The sequence below is a fragment of the Meles meles genome, chromosome 4 (assembly GCF_922984935.1).
Source record: "Meles meles chromosome 4, mMelMel3.1 paternal haplotype, whole genome shotgun sequence".
NCBI lineage: Eukaryota > Metazoa > Chordata > Mammalia > Carnivora > Mustelidae > Meles > Meles meles.
In genome coordinates, this window is record NC_060069.1 from 160,145,514 (window position 1) to 160,166,123 (window position 20,610).

Here is a 20,610-nt window from a genome sequence, read left to right on the forward strand (position 1 = left end):
AGAACATGCTGTGTAGAGGACAGGCCTGCTGCTAAGCAAAGCACAGGACAGGCCCCCACAATGAAGAGTTCCCCAGCCCCAGATCGCAGTGGTCCACAGGTGAAGAAGCCTACAGTGGAGGGTTATGCTCACGGACTTTCAGACCCTGCCTCCGTCAGACAAGAGGTGAGTTTGGGAGCAGGCAGGAGCGTGTCACCTCCCGCCCCCCCACCTGCTGGCCTCTGCTTGCCTGCAGGGAGCACCCCTCTGGGTCTGCACTCACCCCCATGGTGAACTGAGTGGGGTCTGGCCCCACCCGGTTCTGGGTTCACACTGAAGACTGTCACAGGAAGGTGCTATTTGATCTCCATCTGACAGTTCTCCCCACAAACCCCCGGCCCCTCACCATCTCTCTTAATTGGTTCCAGGTGTGGCAAGAGAACCAGGAGCTCTCCCTGGCTTCCTGAAAAAATCTCGGTATCTGTGACCCTCGAGTCTAAAATGTATGGAGGGGCCTTGATGTACGGAGTGCTGGCTGTCATATGCAACAGATGAATCACTAAATTCCACCCCTGCAACTAATAATGCAGTGTATGTTAATGAAATTGATTTAAATAATCTTAAAAATATAAAAATTAATTGATTGATTGACTAATCAATTAATTAAAATGTATGGCAGTCCTCCGCTAAATTCTCCAAACGTCAGTGTGTAATACAAGATGAGTAGATGTAGCCTGGCAAGTACTCAGATGTACACAGACTTGGGGTCATCAGGAGACCCACATCAGTCAGCCTCAGAAATTCCGAAGTACGGCAGGGCGCCTGGGTGGCTCAAAGTCACCTCTGACTTTGGCTCATGTCACGATCTCAGGGTCCTGGGATCGAGCCCCACAGCGGGCTCTCTGCTCAACAGGAAGCCTGCTTCCTCTTCTCTCTCTGTCTGCCTCTCTGCCTACTTGTGCTCTGTGTGTGTGTGTGTCAAATAAATAAATAAAATCTTAAAAAAAAAAAAAGAATTCCAAAGGAGGCCTGAAGACAAAATCGAGGATCTCAAATACAAAGAAACCAATCCTAAGGAGAGGCTCTTGGCTTTAATAGCCACTAAAGAGCTGGTTCGATTACTCTAGAAACGTCTCCTCTAGAAAGGTCTCCAGCCACGTGCTGGAGCAGCAGAGCACGACTCAGACCAGATCCGTGGGCGTTTCCTGCTATATTGCACTGCAACGTTACCATCTTCAATAGCATATGTGTTTTCTGCACCAGCTGATTCATTTCCGTCTTACTTAAAATTCTACAAAGTTGGACATTATCTAAATAAACCCCAGAAGGAAACAATTAATTGGGGAACGTCAGTTTAACGGGATACTGTGGGTCAAAATTTGTATTTAAAAAGGCCATGAAATACCACAGAACCTGGTTTGCACTTTACTTGGATTTCAATTGAAAAAATAAGTTTATATGTAGAAAAAATGCTGTAAGGGATATTCTAGAATTATGGGAACTAAGACTATGAAAAATAGTTTCCCTTTTCCTGGTGTCTTGTCTTCACTAATGTATTTCTTGAATTTTGACTGTTCGTCATAAAGGCAACTTTTGATTTCACGGTAAGGCAGATATTAGGCATATTGTAGGGTTATAGGACGCTTGTTAAAAACAGATATCTTTATAAGGAAATACCATTTTACCCCCATTACTGGAGTTGTTTGCACCTAAAAGCTCAGCAGTCTATCCAAGTGGTGGGTGATTCATATGTTGTGTATTGACTCCTAATTACAGGGCTATGGCAGTAAGCCAAAAGGAGGCAGGAACAATCCCGGCTCGATCCTGCCATGGCATTGCCTTGGTCTCCCCTTCTGATGATCTGAAAAGCCAGGACTTACCAGGAAGAGAGAGCCTGGGGCAGCTGCTTCCCAGCTGCCTCAACTGACCTTTATGGCCCTCACCAACTGCTTTCTGGAGTTTTCTTGGACCATTCTATTTGCAGGGTACACTCTGCTTGATCCCTGTCTAGCTTAATAGACGTGGGACTTGGGACAGATTAATTTATCCATGCCTCAATTTATTTATCATGAAAATGGGACTGATAGAAACTGGCTTATATTTATGTTAGGCACTTAGTGTTATTTCTGGCCAATAAATGTTTAATGAAGGGTAGTTACTATTATTAACATTAACACAATGGCGATGATAAAGAAAACTATGCTGCTAATAATATAGCCACCCGATTAAAAATTAGTACATTTCAGGGCGCCTGGGTAGCTCAGTGGGTTAAAGCCTCTGCCTTCAGCTCAGGTCATGATCCCAGGGTCCTGGGATCGAGCCCCGCATCGGGCTCTCCACTCAGCAGGGAGCCTGCTTCCTCCTCTCTCTCTGCCTGCCTCTCTGCCTACTTGAGATCTCTGTCAAATAAATAAATAAAATCTTTTTAAAAAATTAGTACATTTCAATGGGCCCAGTGCTGTTGATGGATTTTGTTTACCAGCAAGAATCTGTTTCCAGCTCTTTCTTCCACACCCCTTTGCTGGAAGAACAGGGGATCTTTCTACCCACCTGTTCCTATCTTTGACCACCCGAACACACACACACACACACACACACACACACACACACACACCCCTGATTCCTCCTACAAGGTCGGTTAGGAACACTCCAGAATTAGACTTCCAAACACGTGACTTCAGGCAACTTAAAGATCTTTGGGTGCCTCCCATTCCATGTCTTTGAGATCGAGCTCACCACAGACTTGACTTTGCGATCAGTAAGGCAGATGCACGTGGTCACTGACTGCTGTCCTTTGTCTTCATCAAGAAGACAACCATCAAGATGCTGTTTTTTATAACAGGGAGACAGGCTGTAGTTACTGGAAAGGTTTCACTTAATCACCTTGACAACAAAATGGGAACAGAAATAAAAAGAATACGAGAAGCTTGCGATGACTAATTTTACATGTCAACTTGGCTGGTCCACAATACACAGGTATTTGGTTAAACATTATTCCTTAAGGCAGGTTTTTTGGGGGGTTTTGTTTGTTTGGATGAGCTTAACATTTAAATCAGTGGACTTTGAATCAAGCAGATTACCCTCCCTAATGTGAGTGGGCCTCATCCAATCAGTTGAAGGACTTAATCACCCAAAAAGACTGACTTGCCCTAAGAAAGAAGGAATTCTATCAGCAGATGACATTTAGACTTGAACTACAACTCTCCCCTGACCTCCAGCCTGCCAGCCTACCCTGCAGATGTACTTAGCAAGGCTCCACAACCACACGAACCAATTCCTTAAAACAAACCCCTATCAGTATACACACACACACACACATATCACATACACACATCCTCTTGGTTCTCTTTCTCTGCATAAACCCAGTACAAACTCAAAACCAGTATGGTTTACAAAGGACAGGTAATCCTGTCATGTTTACATGTTTCTTATTACATGTTGGCCAATCCTGGCATGTTTACTCTGGGCTCCCAGACTCGCCCTTCTACACCTTGTCCCGGAGAACACTCCTCAAGGATTCATGCTTTGAAGGCAACAACAGTGTCTCACATTCTTCAGGTTCTCCAGAATTTTCTTGACGGTCCCTCACTGCTTAATCCAGTGTCTCTCAAACTAGAGGATGATCAGAATCCCCTGGAGGGCTTGGTAAGAGACTGCTGTGCCCCAACCGAGAGTATCTGATCCAGTCCATCAGGAGCAAGCCCTGAGCCCCCAAGTGATGCTGATACAGCTGTAAGGGGTCATACTTTGAGAACCAGAGCCCTAAATCCAGCTGGGGAGAAGCAACAGCACAGAGAAACACACCTCCTACTTAACTGAGGCCCAGGTATGACATCAGTTCAATTCAATTCAGTTCTGCAGGGGCTAGTCACAGGGACCTCCAAGCCCTGCCCACCATGGGCAGCACCAACTCCGTCAGTCGTGGCGGGGAGTGGGCCATCTCTGCCAGCATCGGTCCTTCTTTTACAGAACTAGTGTCATTGTTATGGATCCTTCTGGAAGGCTGTGTTCTCTTTTTCCAGATCTTACATCAATGGTGCTTGCTTTGCACACGTAGGCTGAGGATTCCCTCTTGTCACCTTCCTTTTTTTGGAGTCACTGATAAAGAGAAAGAAGGAGTGCTCGAAATCTAAGCATGTGCCAACAGGAGGACCGTGGTCTGCACCAACACCGGGTAGGGAAGGCTTGTTTCGGGGTCTGGCCACTGAGGACCCCAACAGAGAGCCTGCCCCTGCATAGAGAACGGTGACTGAAGGAAGCCTGTTCATGAGCAACTTCTCCCTCTCTTCCACAAAGTTAAGCTAAGGGTATTGATGTACAAGACACCATAACAAAGCACCACAAACTGGGGTCTTAAGCATCAGAGATTTGCTTTCTCATGGTTCGAGGCCAGAAGTCTGACACCAAGCGGTCTTCAAGGTGTTGGCAGGTTTGGTGACTCCCAAGGAGTCACCTGGTGTGTAGATGACATCTCCGCATGTCCTCACCTGGTCGTCACTCTGCATGTGTCTGTGTCCTATTTCCCTTGACTTATAAGGACGCAAATCACATCAGATTAGGGCCAAGCCTAGTGACATCATTTTTTTTGTTACTGTTTATACATGTATTTATTTAATGCTAAAAAGCATCTTTTTTAAAATTATGTTGTTAGTCACCATACATTGAATCATTAGTTTTATTTTTTATTTCTTTTCAGTGTGACAGAATTCATTGTTATGCACCACACCCAGTGCTCCATGCAATACGTGCCCTCCCTAATTCCCACCACCTTGTTCCCCCAACCTCCCACCCCCCTCCCCTTCAAAACCCTCAGGTTGTTTTTCAGAGTCCATAGTCTCTCATAGTTCATCCCCCTCTCCAGTTTTCCTCAACTCCCTTCTCCTCTCCATCTCCCCATGTCCTCCATGTTATTTCTTATGTTCCACAAAGGCTCCGTGGCGCAATGGATAGCGCATTGGACTTCTTATGCTCCACAAATAAGTGAAACCATAGGATAATTGACTCTTTCTGCTTGACTTATTTCACTCAGCATAATCTCTTCCAGTCCCATCCATGTTGCTACAAAAGTTGGGTATTCATCCATTCTGATGGAGGCATAATACTCCATAGTGTATATGGACCACATCTTCCTTATCCATTTGCTCATTGAAGGGCATCTTGGTTCTTTCCACAGTTTGGTGACCGTGGCCACTGCTGCTATAAACATTGGAGTACAGATGGCCCTTCTTTTCACTACATCTGTATCTTTGGGGTAAATACCCAGTAGTGCAATTGCAGGGTCATAGGGAAGCTCTATTTTTAATTTCTTGAGGAATCTCCACACTGTTCTCCAAAGTGGCTGCACCAACTTGCATTCCCACCAACAGTGGAAGAGGGTTCCCCTTTCTCCACATCCTCTCCCACACACGTTGTTTCCTGTCTTGCTAATTTTGGCCATTCTAACTGGTGTAAGGTGGTATCTCAATGTGGTTTTAATTTGAATCTCCCTGATGGCTAGTGATAATGAACATTTTTTCATGTGTCTGATAGCCATTTGTATGTCTTCGTTGGAGAAGTGTCTGTTCATATCTTCTGCCCATTTTTTGATATGATTATCTATTTTGTGTGTGTTGAGTTTGAGGAGTTCTTTATAGATCCTGGATATCAACCTTTTGTCTGTACTGTCATTTGCAAATATCTTCTCCCAATCCATGTGTTGCCTCTTTGTTTTGTTGACTGTTTTTGTGCTGAAGCTTTTGATCTTGATGAAGTCCCAAAAGTTCATTTTTGCTTTTGCTTCCTTTGTCTTCAATAAACGGTGCTGGGAAAATTGGACAGCTATATGTAGAAGAATGAAACTCGACCATTCTCTTACACCGTACACAAAGATAAACTTGAAATGGATAAAAGACCTCAATGTGAGACAGGAATCCATCAGAATCCTAGAGGAGAACATAGGCAGTAACCTCTTCGAGATCAGCCACAGCAACTTCTTTCAAGATAGTGACATCATTTTAACTGAATGACCTCTTTCAAGACCTCTCTCCAAATCCAGTCACACTTTGAGGTGCTGGGGATTGGGACTTCCATGTAAGAATCTGGGGGAGACACAACTCAGCCCATAATGCTGAGGATAAGATACAGCTTGTACTTCCCACAGTCGCCGCTTCCCTTCCAATACGTGGATTCAAGTCTTTTCCAGCAAAGAAAATCTAAATCTGACAGCCAGGTTAGTCTCATTCTCTTCCTTCACCTCAGTTTACAGTTTTCAGACCTGGTTTTCAGCAACCAGCCCACTGTCACAGATGGAAACATTCATCAGGCAGATCATCTCTGAGGGAGACGTGCCCTCATCTTGCCATCATTTAAAACAAGAGCCACAGTCACCCTGGGATGCCTGGGGGGCTCAGTCGGCTAAGCGTCTGACCAATCTTGATTTCTGCTCAAGTCATGATCTCAGGGTCATGAGATCGAGTCCCACAGTCTGTGCTCAGCAGGGAGTCTGCTTGGGATTCTCTCTCCTTCCACCGCTACCCCACTTATGGATGCACTCTATCCCTCTAAAACAAATAAATTACGGTGCCTGGGTGGCTCCGTGGGTTGGTCCTCTGCCTTCAGCCCAGGTCACGATCTCAGGGTTCTGGGATCGAGCCCCGAATCTGGCTCTCTGCTCAGTGGGGAGCCTGTTTCCCTTCTCTCTCTGCCCGCTTGTGATCTCTCTATCTCTGTGTCAAATAAATAAAATAAAATCCTTGAAAATAATAATAAAAAATAAAAATAAAATAAACAAATAAATCTTGGGTGTGGGGGGAGCAAGAGCCACAGCAAACCATGACCAAGCCAACACTCACCAGCCTCATACTTGAGAACAGCAGTAACCCATGTAGGTGAGCAGAGGTCATACTGCAGCCGAAGACCCTTTAAAGCACCTGCTTGAAGCACCTAAAATAGTGCACTGTAAATGCTGCTATCAAGCAAACTGAAAGCCCTTGTAGGGTGGAATGGTCCTTCCAGATTTGAGATGTGACATTTCAAACATTCACCATCAGCTCTCAGCCATGCCTGCCTCTCGCAAAGCAGAAGGGCACTGTGGGGATGGTTTGGTCTGAACCCTCAAGCTTTGTGTTTCTTCCCAGCCAGGGAAAGGGGTAGCCCAGGGAAGAAGGTCAGGAAACTGTCCACAGCATTTTCTGTCCACAGATGTCCCCCTCTCCAATATTTTCCCTGTACCCGAGAGTCATTACAAGCTCCTCTTTAAACTTTGAGATGTCTGCAGGGCATCAAGCCTCACTTACATCTCGGTGTAAACTACTTTAATCTGTCATCTTTTGCATTAGTTGATTGGCACTGTGTGTTTGTTTTTTTTGTTGTTGTTGTTTTTGTTTTTTTTGTTTTTTTTTTCCAGAGGCCGGTACGGGGCGGCTTCGGACTTCCACTACACAACCTGAAGCACCAAGACCACACACCACAAGACCAGATTCACCCAAGAAGAGGTTTCAGCATTGTGTAGGTTGGAGTAAAACTGCAGGGCGGTTCCAGGGGGTGTCCATGGAATTTTCTGGGCTTCAGAGCAGCTAATTGTAATGTTCAGGGAGACGATGGATTTTCAGAGAGAACGGGTGCCAAATCGAAGGATACAGGCAGCCACTAAGACCAGGAAGATGGCTATAGCTGAGATGACCAGTGCTATGCAGAGCCCTATAAGGCCTCTGTGGGAGTCCTCGATGCAGCTGCTGTAGACCCAGAAGAGCAGAAGCAGGAGACAGTAGAGGGCCAGGAGTCCAGAGACCCCAGCCACAAAGTAGCAGAGGGATTGGGCCGAGGGTTGGCCTAAGGCCAGGGAGGAGCCATTCAGGGTGGCCACACCATACAGGGGACAGCGGCCACTGAAGGAGCCCTGTGTCCGGGTCAGCGTCGCGGCCACCATGGCTCCGCACAGGAAGGTGGTGGTGAAGAGCAAGAGCTCAAAGCGCTGCAGCCAGGGCAGCGCCATGGCGGCCCCACCACCAGGAAGCCAACTCGGCACTGTGTGTTTCAAAAATGGATGATTTCAGTTTGGATAAAGTGGATGGGAAGATGTTTGGGATCCATCTGGATGCAGTCAATGTCTTTGACCCAAGCAAGGCAGGCTGGGGACCACAGACTTCTGGGTGGTAGGGACACCAGGGTAAGAGAAGGGCTCAGAGGGATAGCGAGGATAGCTGGCCAGGAACAACTCCCTTGAAATCTCAGCTTGAGGCTTTGGAAATAAGTGGTTCAGCCCCGAAAAATGTCTCCTGTGATGTGCAAATTCCTAGTCCGAATATCTGAAGTGGAGAATGGTGCAAAGGTGGGCAAATTTCAGGCTGGTGTCACTTTACAAGTCTGCACTGATCAGCATGCAGCCTCACTGTTCAAGTTAATCCAAGCTATCTCAGGTAGGAAGGCCCCTGGGGCCATGAAGGAGGACCAAGGCTATTCCCCTTGCACAGAAGTTAGCAGGGAAATTGGGCAGGAGCTCCAAGGACCCTGTTACAACTGTCACCTAAGGTCAGAGCAGGAATAGCAATCAGAAAGGGAGAAAGGTGAGCACAAAGTAGTGAGAGTGGCCTCCAGTTTCTCAGAGGGTGTGACATTGGGACACAGTATAAGATCAAGCATGGCTTGAGCAAAATTATTCACCTCCTTGGCTTTTTAATTTGCCAGCTAAAAACAAAACAAAAACACAAAGATTAAAAATATCTACCCTGAAAGGCTATTGGGTAGAAGGAATGATATTACTTATTTTAAATTCCAGTAGGTGATTAACACATCTTACATCTGCATAAAACACATACACACACACACACACACACACACACACACACACACACACTTCTAAATTGACGCCCCCAACTATTTTGCCTCTGTGCATACCAAGGGGACTTCCTTTCTCTATTAATTTCCGAAGCACTGAGTCTCAAAGTGTAGTTTCCCAGACTAACTGCATCAGCCTTACCTGTGGCCCTGTTGGAAATGCCTGCCTCAGCTCCCCACTGCAGACCTATGCAGTCAGCAAACCGCAGCCCAACAAGTCTCCTAAGTAGGTCTAATGCATACTGAAGTTTGAGAATTACAATGCTAGACCTGGTTGTAGAATCACCTGGGATCCCTCTAAAAAGAGTCTTATACCATGGCCCCACCCAGACCAAATAAATCAGATCTCTGTGAATAGGATCAAGGTCCAGAACTTTCTTTTTTAAGATCTCCCTCAGGTGAGCCTAATGTGTGCCCATGCTGAGAAACCATCACTCTGGGTTCCATGAATGAGGTAGCTCTTATACTCAAAACCTATCTGTTCATTTCTTTGCTTCCCTAAATACCAATGCCTGCCCTATGCCCAGCGCTACAGCAGGTAGTAGGGATATAAGATGGACACGGACCATACACTTCTGGAGATTAGAGTCTGATGGCCTAGAAAGCCCACCATTTACAACCACACAAGTTGTACACCGTACAGCTCTGGTGGGAACCCTTCACATCTTTATATACAACCTGTAAAGCCACACACAATATCCAAGGTCAAAGCCCAAGGTCATCTTGGCACCATAACATGTACATGACATAAATTACAAGCAGATTTAGACTCAACTCCTGGCCAAGTCTTCAAAGGGAGTCCCAGCAGGACCAAGGCCAATGGATTGATTTCCCTCTATTATGTATAACTCCTATATTTATTCATGGAGGAGGGACATTGTATGAAATATGAGTTTGCTAAGCATGATGGTTTTATTTTGCAGCAAACCAGCACCGATATAAAGTGTTTTCATTTGAATTAACTTTATTCTCATTGTGGTAGACTGAATAATGGCCCCCAAAGGCCTTAATCCCTGGAGCCAGTGAAATTTTTCTTAGAAGGTGACAAGTCTTCATAGATGTGATTAAGTTAAAGGTTGAGATTAGGAAAATGATGGGGTGGCCATAGATGTCATCACAACTATCCTTGTAAAAGAGAGACAGAGGTATATTTGATACAGAAGAATAAAACAATGTGACCACTGAAACAAGATGCTACACTGCTCACTTGAAAGATGGAAGAGAGAACTGGGAGCCGAAGAACACACCCTAGCACATTCGAGGATAAGACAATGGATTCTCTGGAGGGAACATGGTGCCCCCAATGCAATGATTTTGGCCTAGTGATTCTGATTTCAAACCCCTGACTTCCAGACTGCAAAAGAACAAATGTATGATCTTTTAAGTCATCCAATTTATAATTATTTGATACAGCATCAACATAAAACTGATATATTTATATGTACTCAAATAAAAAATATCCAGAATAAAATAGAGTTTGGAAAGAAGTTCAGAGCAGCTGAAATTTAATGTATCCCCTTTAGTGGGCCAGGCTCTGTGCTGGTTATTTTATATGGATTAGGTCTCAAACTCACAAAAAACACACAAGAAAGGTGGTATCATCACCATCACCACTACCATCATCACCATCACCATCACTACCATCATCACTATCATCATCACACCACCACCATCATTATCTTCATCATCACTACCACGACCACAACCATCATCACCGTCATCATCATCACCACAACCATCAACATCTTACCTTCACCATCACCACCATCATCACCAAATTCATCACCACCATCTTCTTCATCATCACCATCATCATCGTTAATATTTATCCTCGATATTTTTATTTCATATTTTTGCACTGAGTTATGAAATTCTACTCCAATTGGAACACACCAGGTTACCCATTAATGGTCTTTATGGCCTGAAAGCAAAGCGAAGCACTCACAGTTGAAGAGCAACAGAGCAAATGTTCTGGAAGCAACCTGAGAAGAGCAGCCCACAGATGAATGTGATGGGCGGTCCCACAGACACCAGTCATACAGAAATTAACATGGTGCATGCTATTACTAACTCTCCATTCAGCACCATCTTGCCCAGAAGAAATTGTTTCTGCATCATCAACTCCTGGCAGCAACCTTGCTCTATCTAAGTTGCCATTTCTCAAAAGAATGTCCTTTTATCCCACGTGGGACCTGTCACCTGGAACAAATAAGGTCTTTATGAGTCCTGGAAAATGAGAGAATTTTCTCCACAAACTGTATCTTTCTGTACTTGTTCCTTACCCTGACATATAATACAAGAGATTAGCCTACTAGAGAGGTTGAATTTCACATCTCGCCAAAAAGAAATGAGGATTTTCTCATATCAGAAGGGAAAAATGTAACTTACATAAAGAAGTAAAATCTGAGATAAAGAAAAATTAGTTTTTTAAAATAAGTAAGGCTTCAGGAATTTTATTTCAGAATTTACACTTTCATAAATAAGAGTTCTTGGGGCGCCTGGGTGGCTCAGTGGCTAAAGCCTCTGCCTTCCAGCTCAGGTCATGATCCCAGGGTCCTGGGATCGAGCCCCACATCGGGCTCTCTGCTCCGTGGGGAGCCTGCTTCCTCCTCTCTCTCTGCCTGCCTCTCTGCCTAGTTGTTATTTCTCTCTGTCAAATAAATAAAATATTTAAAAAAAAAAAATAAGAGTTCTTCATGACACTGAGAGGTAACCTAGATACGATGTTTCTGTGTGGTCAAAATTCCTAAGATCTCTCACAAGTCCTGGATCTAAGGAACTCTCCCTCTCACCCCTCAAAATCTGTAGTTGTCCCTGTGATATAAAGAGGTCAAAGTTCCCTGAGTGGATTAATACATTAAAAATAAGCCCAATAAAAATAGCAATAATTATGACACCTTACACTTATTTAGTAATTCTCATATACCAGGCATATTCTAGGCTTTCACCAATAATAACTCTTTGCTCTTCCCATTATAAGGAACTACTTCTATCATCTCTGTTTTACGGATGTGGGAACTAAGGCACAGAGCTAATAAGAGGTATAATTCTACGCTAAGGATATTGGCCCCAGAGTCTTATTACACAATGTTTTAATATCTCAACAAAGTTTTAAAGGCACTTTCAGAGAAATGTGGATATCTTACTTCACAATTTACACAAAAGCCTAAAGAGCCAAGAGGGGCAGGACTCAACCTATCAGAAACAGAGGCTAATTATAAAGCCGTAGTCACAGAGTCAGAGGGGTGCTGAAGTAGGACCACACCAGTTGGTCTCTTAAACAAACAGGAGCCACCAGAAAAGACCTGCTCATATGTGGATACCAACACGCATGAGGGAGGTTTGGCAAACCGAAGGAGGAGATGCCCACTGAATGATGCCAGGATGATGTGTTACCCCAATGGGGGCAAAAGAGGTGGAATTTCAGTCTCTCACCAGACAAAAATCCAACCCAGATGAATTAAGGACTTAATGAAATGAAAGTCAATACAACCATTCTAGGAAAAAAAAAATAAGAAAGAGTACAGCAGGAAGCCATTATTTAAGGCACAAAACACGCATCAAAAATTGTGAAATGACTCTGAGATCACCTATTCCTCAGGAAAAGAACCAAAAAGGTAAAATATAAGCCACAAATGGGAAAATACTTAAAGTACTTATAAACATATAACCAATAAGGGACTAGTATAACCAATATATAATCAACTCAAAAAAACAAAAAGAGAAGAGAGAAGGAGAAGAAAGTAAACTACCCAGATAATACAAATGGTCTGAAGGCATCAGCAGGCATCTCATAGAACCAGCAACATGTATGGTCCACACACGTGAAAAGATGCTCAACCTCATTAATTAAAAGGGAAGTGTAGATTTCACATGAAATTGGAAAAAAAAATTGGAAATCTGGGGCGCCTGGGTGGCTCAGTGGATTAAGCCGCTGCCTTCGGCTCGGGTCATGATCTCAGGGTCCTGGGATCGAGCCCCGCATCAGGCTCTCTGCTCCACAGGGAGCCTGCTTCCTCCTCTCTCTCTGCCTGCCTCTCTGCCTGCTTGTGATCTCTCTCTCCATCAAATAAATAAATAAAATCTTTAAAAAAAAAAAAATTGGAAATCTGACAATGCCAAGTGCTGGCCAGGACCTTGAGTAATGGGAAATGGAAATAAGGTTCTGTAGTATATATTTGTACAAAACCCAAATCATTTGTCTACACAACAGCCTGTCAACAACAAAATATATTGTTTACTGATTATCTACCCATATCTATCTGTCTATCTATCCATTTATCTATCCAGCTATCTATCTATCAAACAGCCACTTACCTAGGGATACTATAGATCAAATTTTCCTTTTCTTTTTTAAATCATCAAATTTCCTTTCTCTACTAGATCATTCCAAAGTGTATACATACATGCAAAGTGTTGTTATTCCTCCTCTCGCTCCTATCTTGGCTTCACTTTCCCCTCCAGCCTCCTTATCTCCCACTCTGAGCAGGTTTTGTCCCCACCACTCCACTGACACTGTCCCAGAAATCACCAGGGACCGCCCGTCCCCCTAGCAGGGATCCTGGGCACTACTATGGATGCCTGGTTCACCTTCCTTTCCTGACTCTGAACTTGAGTGTCCCGGCACTCTGCTCTGGGACCTTTCTCTCCCGTCTGTACACCTGCTCCCCTGATGCTCACACATGCTTAGGGTTTCTGTAGTGTCTCTAGATTGGTGTCTCCTACATTTTCAGATTCTGGCCCAGACCTCTCCTGTGAAGCCCCCTGCATGCTGCCCCACCTCCAAAGACATGGGAAATTCATATCACAAGCTCGCCTCTGCCATTCTACTGCTCAGCCTGCAGCAGTCAGAGGTGGGATTAGAATTAAAAAGCAATTTCTTTCTTTGTCAGCCCAAATCCCACCATCAGAACAAGCCAACATACAACCCCTATATGCGTACCCCAACAATGTGACCCCCTCTCATGGGGTCATGCCATCTCTCGTTAGCGCTGAGGGCCTCCTCCCCGAGGGCTGGCTGCATGTCGTCCCGTGTCTCTTCTCAACACAGACATGGTGTCAAAATGCCAGCGCACAATGTGACACCACATCGCGGCTCACACCCCTCTGGTGGCATCCGTGTCCTGCCTCCTCTCCATCCTCACCTCTTCCCTCTACACCCCTCAACTTACTCTGCTCCCCTTTACAGCACCGGAAACTCCAGACCCAAGGCTGCTGAGGGGCTGTGTGCTCTACTTGCGGTGTTCTCCCCAACATCTCCAAACTCTCTCTTGCCCCAACGTAAGGTATTCACTCAGAAGTCTCCCTTTTAGACTCCCTACCTGGGCCTCCATATGTCCCCTAAAATGACTCTTCTTCCCGGTTTCAACTTTCTCCTTGTACCAGTTATGTGCCATGTAGTCTACTGACCTTGTGTCCTGCCCCACCCTGTCCCCTTAGGATGAAGCTATGTCAGGACACAGCATTTGCCTGTGGTGTTTGCTCTATTTCCCCAGCACCTAGAATCCATGTGCAGCACGTGTTAATTGCCCGGAAAATTATCTGTTACATGGATGGTCAAATGACACATATTATTTCAGACCAAGAATGCAGAGGAGAACAAACCCCGTCCCAGAAGGACACCCTCCTCTTCACTGCAATGGCATCAAGGGCACACACATCAGAGCAAGATGTCACTTGGGGCTGTGAGCACACATGGTACCATGAGAGAGAAAAGCAGGGGCTCACTGACACCGAATTCAGGAGGGCGTCCCTCCTTGGGAAGGGAAGTGATCGAAGAGGGGCACACAGGGGCTTTTCCAGGACACTCCTGTTTCTTTTGTTTGTTGGTTTGTTTGTTTTTTGCTCAATAACTTTTTATTACCTATCCACTCCTGTTTCTTGGTTCTATGTAAGCTTCCATTCTGCTAGGGTTACAAAATTTTAAGTTGCATTTTAAAGAGACAAGAAAAGTCATTAGAGTGCATCTAACCACATCACTTCATGGGAATCTGATATTCATAATACAAATGGCCCCACCACTGATCTGCTCTGTCATTTATGGGGCTGCAATGCAAACTCACTGTGCAACCAAACCAGGCTCCTTGTCTTTAGTTCCACAGTTCAGCTGGATGACAAATATCACCCCAGATGACTGACCTCCAAGAAGAGTCATGATAAGAAAGTGAAGGCTGTCTCTTGTTTTGAATCCCCTGACAATACTTTGTACATGTCAGTAGTGAAAAAAATCTATTGATTAATTATACAAACCATAGCTATGACTTAGTAGCATGAAGGTTATGAGAATGAGTTTCCAAAGCTTTTGTCAAGAGTGGGTCCTTCCTTTCTGCTGCATCCTCCACGTTTTCTCAAAAGCCAGCTCATCTTCCTCCTACCTGAGGCATCTGGGCCCCTCTCCCACATGTGCTCATGCAGCCAAAAACTGATCTATGAGACAGAGACTCCCTCAAAATCTTCCTTAGGAAAATGACCTGTGGCTCCACTGATATCTGATAATTTGTCATGAAGACCAAGAAGATTAGAGGCATGTGTGATCAAACATGCATTTATTTTTAAAATGTTGTTTTGGTACTAGATAAGAACTCAGATGTCCAAAGAAAACCCTGTTAATAAAGCTCAAGGAAATAAACAAATGATAGGTTGGTGATAGCTGATTTATAGCTAGATACATAACTGGTAGAAAAATGATAGATGAAAGATGATAGAAAGATAGATAGAGATGGATGGATGAATGATAGATGGATGAATGTATGTATGGATGGATGGAGGGATGGATGGATAGATAGGTGGATGGATAGGTGGATGGATGGATGGGTGGATGGATGGATGGATGGATGGATGGATGGATGGATGGATGGATGATGGATGGATGGGTGGGTGGATGGATGGATGGATGGGTGGGTGGATGGATGATGGATGGATGGAAGATGGATGGATGGGTGGATGCATGGATGATGAAAGAAGGATAAATAAATGGATGGGTGATAGATGGATAGATGGGTGGATGTATGGATGGATGGATGGTGATAGATGATATATAAACAGATAAACAGAATAAAAGGAGTCTGTTTTGTCACCAGTATATCCTCAGGAATTACTAAATAATAAACACTCAAAAATATCTGTCAAATGAATGAATGAAGTAACGGATGTCAAACAACTTGATAAAATATGGTCCAAAATCTCCAACACCTTGTAACCTATAGACGTGAATCTATACAAGTGGCTCTTCAGTCTCCACTGTGTGGCAAAGCTCAGGTGAAAATGCATTTTCCTTTTGTCTCCTGTATGACAGGACTATGCTCTTTTGGAAGCCAGCCTGTCTGTGCTCCTGTTCTATGGCAGATACTTGAGGAACAGCCTCTTTTATGTAATCAATATATGTTTTAGGAAAGTATCTACAAAGATCCATCCAGTTTAGTGTATCAGGTTTGCTTTGGTCCGTTGGATCCCAGAAAATGACAACGCTCCATGCAAAATCTGGTTGTACCTGATGAGTCCAGTGTGGCAAGGCTAAGACCTTTATCTCTGGACTACAAAGGCTATGGGTTGGTTAAAACCTTCCATAGCTCAGCCACAATAGTTCTTTGTCCTCCAAAACTGTGTTCTCCAATATGGTAGCCACTGACCACATATGACTATTGAATTCAAATTCACCAAAATTAAACAAAATTAATAATTCCTCTCCTCACTCATTCTATCCATATTTCAAATTCTCCGCAGTCAAACCTTCCCAGTGACTACCAGCCACTAAATGGCTTAATGTTCTGGAACATTTCTAACACCACAGAAAGTTGCATTGGAAAACACTGGTCTAGCATGTGATTTGATGCTAACAGTATCACCTTCACCAGGGATCACTGAGAATAAGCCATCTAGAAAACCTTAGAACTACAGAAAGGGCTAAAATGATTTAATAAGGATTAAAGAATAGAGACACAAATTATAGTTTAAGAAGCAAAAATATAAATGAAGTAACATTTGATGGGAAAGGGGATGAGTAAATCCTCTACTTAAAAATGAAACAACACAATTTTACAAAGGATAAACAGATAAAACTGACACTCTTTGGACCTATATTGTACTGAGTTTAAAGCAAATGCATTGGTCAAGAAATAGACTAATCCATTTACAAACTAATTGGATTGTTAGGTGCACATTACTATCAGAGTAGCCTGAGGTAGCACTTCCAACTAATGGTAGTAATTGCTTTTAAATAACCTTAAGATGAGTGCAGTCATCTCAAATGTCCCATTTAACTCCCTTTCCTATTGTAGAAATTATGCTATAGATCAACCTAATGGGGGACACATACCTAATATGCATACAAAGGACAAGTAGAAGAGTCAAGAAGTGAAAAGAGAAAAAAAATGAAGCATTGTAGAATGAATTAAGACAAACAAAAATCTGAACTTCGCTTGGAGCAGAGCTGGCCCTAGTCACCACTTTATGGTTCGTGGCTCTGCAGCTTGCTAACTTTATGACCTTGAGCTTGCTGTTCCATCTCTCCACACTTCAAATACCCATCTGCAAATCAAAGGGAACTGTGTGAGTGCTTGACATTTCTTTCTGTTGCTATGGGCATAGAATCCATGAACATGGCAGGGACAAGAATGGAGAGAAAAAGTAGCCCAGACTTTCTGGCCATCAGGCCAGCTCCATGCTGCCGTGCTCAGCTCAACTGGAGAGAACAACATGCTCCCAATCACTTCACACTTTGGACTCATGCCCCATCCTTCTGCTGCCCCACCACTATCCTGTCCTCCTGATGCCATCACCAGCCCCTGAATGCACAGGACCCTCCACCAGAACCACCACAACAGGCTCCTCTTTGTTGCCTCTCTCCGGTCCATCCTCTACTGTACTAACAGGTACAACTGCAGCAAAAGCATCCCATCTGCCACGTTACAGTGTTTTTACCCCCAGATTCCCTCAGAAGACCCTGAGACAGGGATTTGAGTAAAAGCAGTCTATTTGGGAGACGTTTTCAGGAGTCACAGGCACTGAATGGGCTGAAGGATTCAGAAGATGGAAGATAGCCAGGGAAGGGTGAGTTTCCAGACAAGCCACCACTCAGAGCACCTGTAACCTCATCTTCAGGACACTGTAAGACCCAGAGTAGAATCACACCACAATTAGCCTGCCTGAGAGGCTCAGGCATGTGTCATTAACTCCTACAGTCACTGGGTGAAGGCTTCTCCTAGGAGTCAATCCGCAAGCATTCCTGTGGGAGCTGTGAGGCAAACTGTGGCCAGATATCTGACTATCTGCCAGGAAATGCTCATGTCTGAGAATATCTGGGCAGGCACCAATAGCATCTGCTACAAAACCATGCATTTTCATTTACTAAATGCCCCATGGCTCCTTCATCCACCAAGGTGATGGTGGCCACTGGGTCAGAGAAAACAGATGCCTAGATTCATCTCAGCTCTTGGTTTTGTTTCTTGAGTCTGAAATAAGAGTTTGAAACCCAGGTTGAATGGGGCAATTGAGAGAAAAAAGAATGTTTTAAATCCTAAAATCTTCATCCTGGACAAGTAGAGCTTGGAGGTCCAGTGATAAAGTCCAGCTATAGGACATGGTGGGGATAAGACCAAAGATATGACCTCAGGATGGAGATCCAGCATCCTGAAAGAGGTGGAAATGGCAGTATGCAGGATGCGGAGAGATGTGGGGATAAGATGAAGTACTTGAGAGAGAACTGGGTGGTTTGAGACAACAGACACTCTGTGTAGGTAGAGGGGAACACCAAAAGGAAAGGGAAGACCCCCATCCCCTGAAAGGCCAAAGCAGGGTGGAAATGGTGAAGGGAAGGACACAGCAGAGGAGGGTTATGGTAGCAGCGTAGTTTGCCATAACCTGGGTGTGGTGTATAGGGGATCACCCAACACACACACACACACACACACACACACACACACACACAGGCATGCATGCACCATATGCACATTAGCTGACATGCAAGTTTAAGAGCAAAAGGAGATAGTAATTAAAACCAATAGCATCTGTGTAACAGTTGCAATATGCTAGACACTGATAAACACTTTCCAAATTTCAACTCATTTGATCCTTACAACCTGCATCCCTAGGAAGGAGGTATTACCATTCCCATTTTGCAGATAAGGAAACTGAGGCACAGAAAAACTGGTCACTTTGAAGTGTGTAAACCTGGCTATTCACACATCTGTGCCCCTGGGGTTAGTAATACATTAGATGTTAATAAAAATTGTTTTCAAATTTTTTTTAAAAGTTGGTCAAAGGTCCTACCATTTGTGTGTCCTAGAGCTAAAATTACAAGCTGGGTGATGTAGCCCATAAGCCTGGGCAACTAATTTCTAGAATATTCCATAGCTTTGTAAGAGCAGTTACCAAACCAATATATACATTATTTTTACTCCGCTACAAAGGTACAAGATCATGTCACTCAAATTCTGTGATAGATTACTTGTGAAAAATAGCTGTGGTGAGTTCAGCCATTCCTCTGTGCAAACAAATACTATATCTTGACCTAGAAGAGTCTTGAGGCAAACAGCTCATTCAGGCCCTGAGCAAAGCCCTGGCATCTAAAAGGAACATTAAATGCTTGGAGACACACCCTGGCAGCTCAAAGGCAAAAACACAAAATGTAGAAAGCTTTAGAACCTGCTCCCTCTTCTAGAGCTAAGTGAAAAGGCTAATTTGAAAATGAAAGGACAGGAAGCATCCCCAAACTCTCACAGAAATGTTTAAGACTTTCATACTTTCAAGCTAACTACCAGGCAGCACTAAGGTCCCATCAAGAAGAAAGCCACCATTGTCACCAGAGGCATGCAAAGCTCACCCAGTGAAACCACAGGAGCGCTGCATCCGAGAGGCCGGCTCAGCCCCAGCGATGGATGGGAACTGGAGCACCCAGGGAGACTTTCCAAATGTGACTTTCCTATCCTTATGACAGAGTATATTCACAATCCCTTTACTTTTTTTTTTTATTTCGTTTCAGTGTAACAGAATTCATTGTTTTTGCACCACACCCAGTGCTCCATGCAATACGTGCCCTCCCTATTACCCACCACCTGGTTCCCCCAACCTCCCACCCCCGCCCCTTCAAAACCCTCAGGTTGTTTTTCAGAGTCCATAGTCTCTCATGGTTCACCTCCCCTTCCAATTTCGCTCAACTCCCTTCTCCTCTCCATCTCCCCATGTCCTCCATGTTCTTTGTTATGCTCCGCAAATAAGTGAAACTATATGATAATTGACTCTTTCTGCTTGACTTATTTCTGCTTGACTTATTTCACTCAGCATAATTTCTTCCAGTCTTATCCACGTTGATACAAAAGTTGGGTATTCATCCTTTCTGATGGAGGCATCATACTCCGTCATGTATATGGACCACATCTTCCTTATCCATTCGTCTATTGAAGGGCACCTTGGCTCTTTCCACAGTTTGGCGACTGTGGCCATTGCTGCTATAAACATTGGGGTACAGATGGCCCTTCTTTTCACTACATCTGTATCTTTGGGGTAAATACCCAGTAGTGCAATTGCAGGGTCATAGGGAAGCTCTATTTTTAATTTCTTGAGGAATCTCCACACTGTTCTCCAAAGTGGCTGCACCAACTTGCATTCCCACCAACAGTGTAAGAGGGTTCCCCTTTCTCCACACCCTCTCCCACATGTTGTTTCCTGTCTTGCTAATTTTGGCCATTCTAACTGGTGTAAGGTGGTATCTCAATGTGGTTTTAATTTGAATCTCCCTGACGGCTAGTGATGATGAACATTTTTTCATGTGTCTGATAGCCATTTCTATGTCTTCATTGGAGAAGTGTCTGTTCATACCAT

General features: G+C 44.1%; 2 protein-coding genes across 2 annotated transcripts in view; both read right to left on the bottom strand.

The window, feature by feature from the left end:
* DSCAM (DS cell adhesion molecule) overlaps window positions 1–20,610 on the bottom strand; it is an 818,243-nt gene that overhangs the window by 708,036 nt on the left and 89,597 nt on the right. The window lies entirely within an intron of this gene.
* LOC123939637 (transmembrane protein 179B-like) lies at window positions 7,375–7,954 on the bottom strand. The gene has a single exon (XM_046001393.1). The coding sequence runs from the start codon at window positions 7,949–7,951 to the stop codon at window positions 7,565–7,567; it is 387 nt and encodes a 128-aa protein (XP_045857349.1). The 5' UTR covers window positions 7,952–7,954; the 3' UTR covers window positions 7,375–7,564.

Bases quoted from the DNA above. Each gene is read 5' to 3' on its own strand.
- LOC123939637 (XM_046001393.1), bottom strand. From the start codon at position 7,951: ATGGCGCTGCCCTGGCTGCAGCGCTTTGAGCTCTTGCTCTTCACCACC.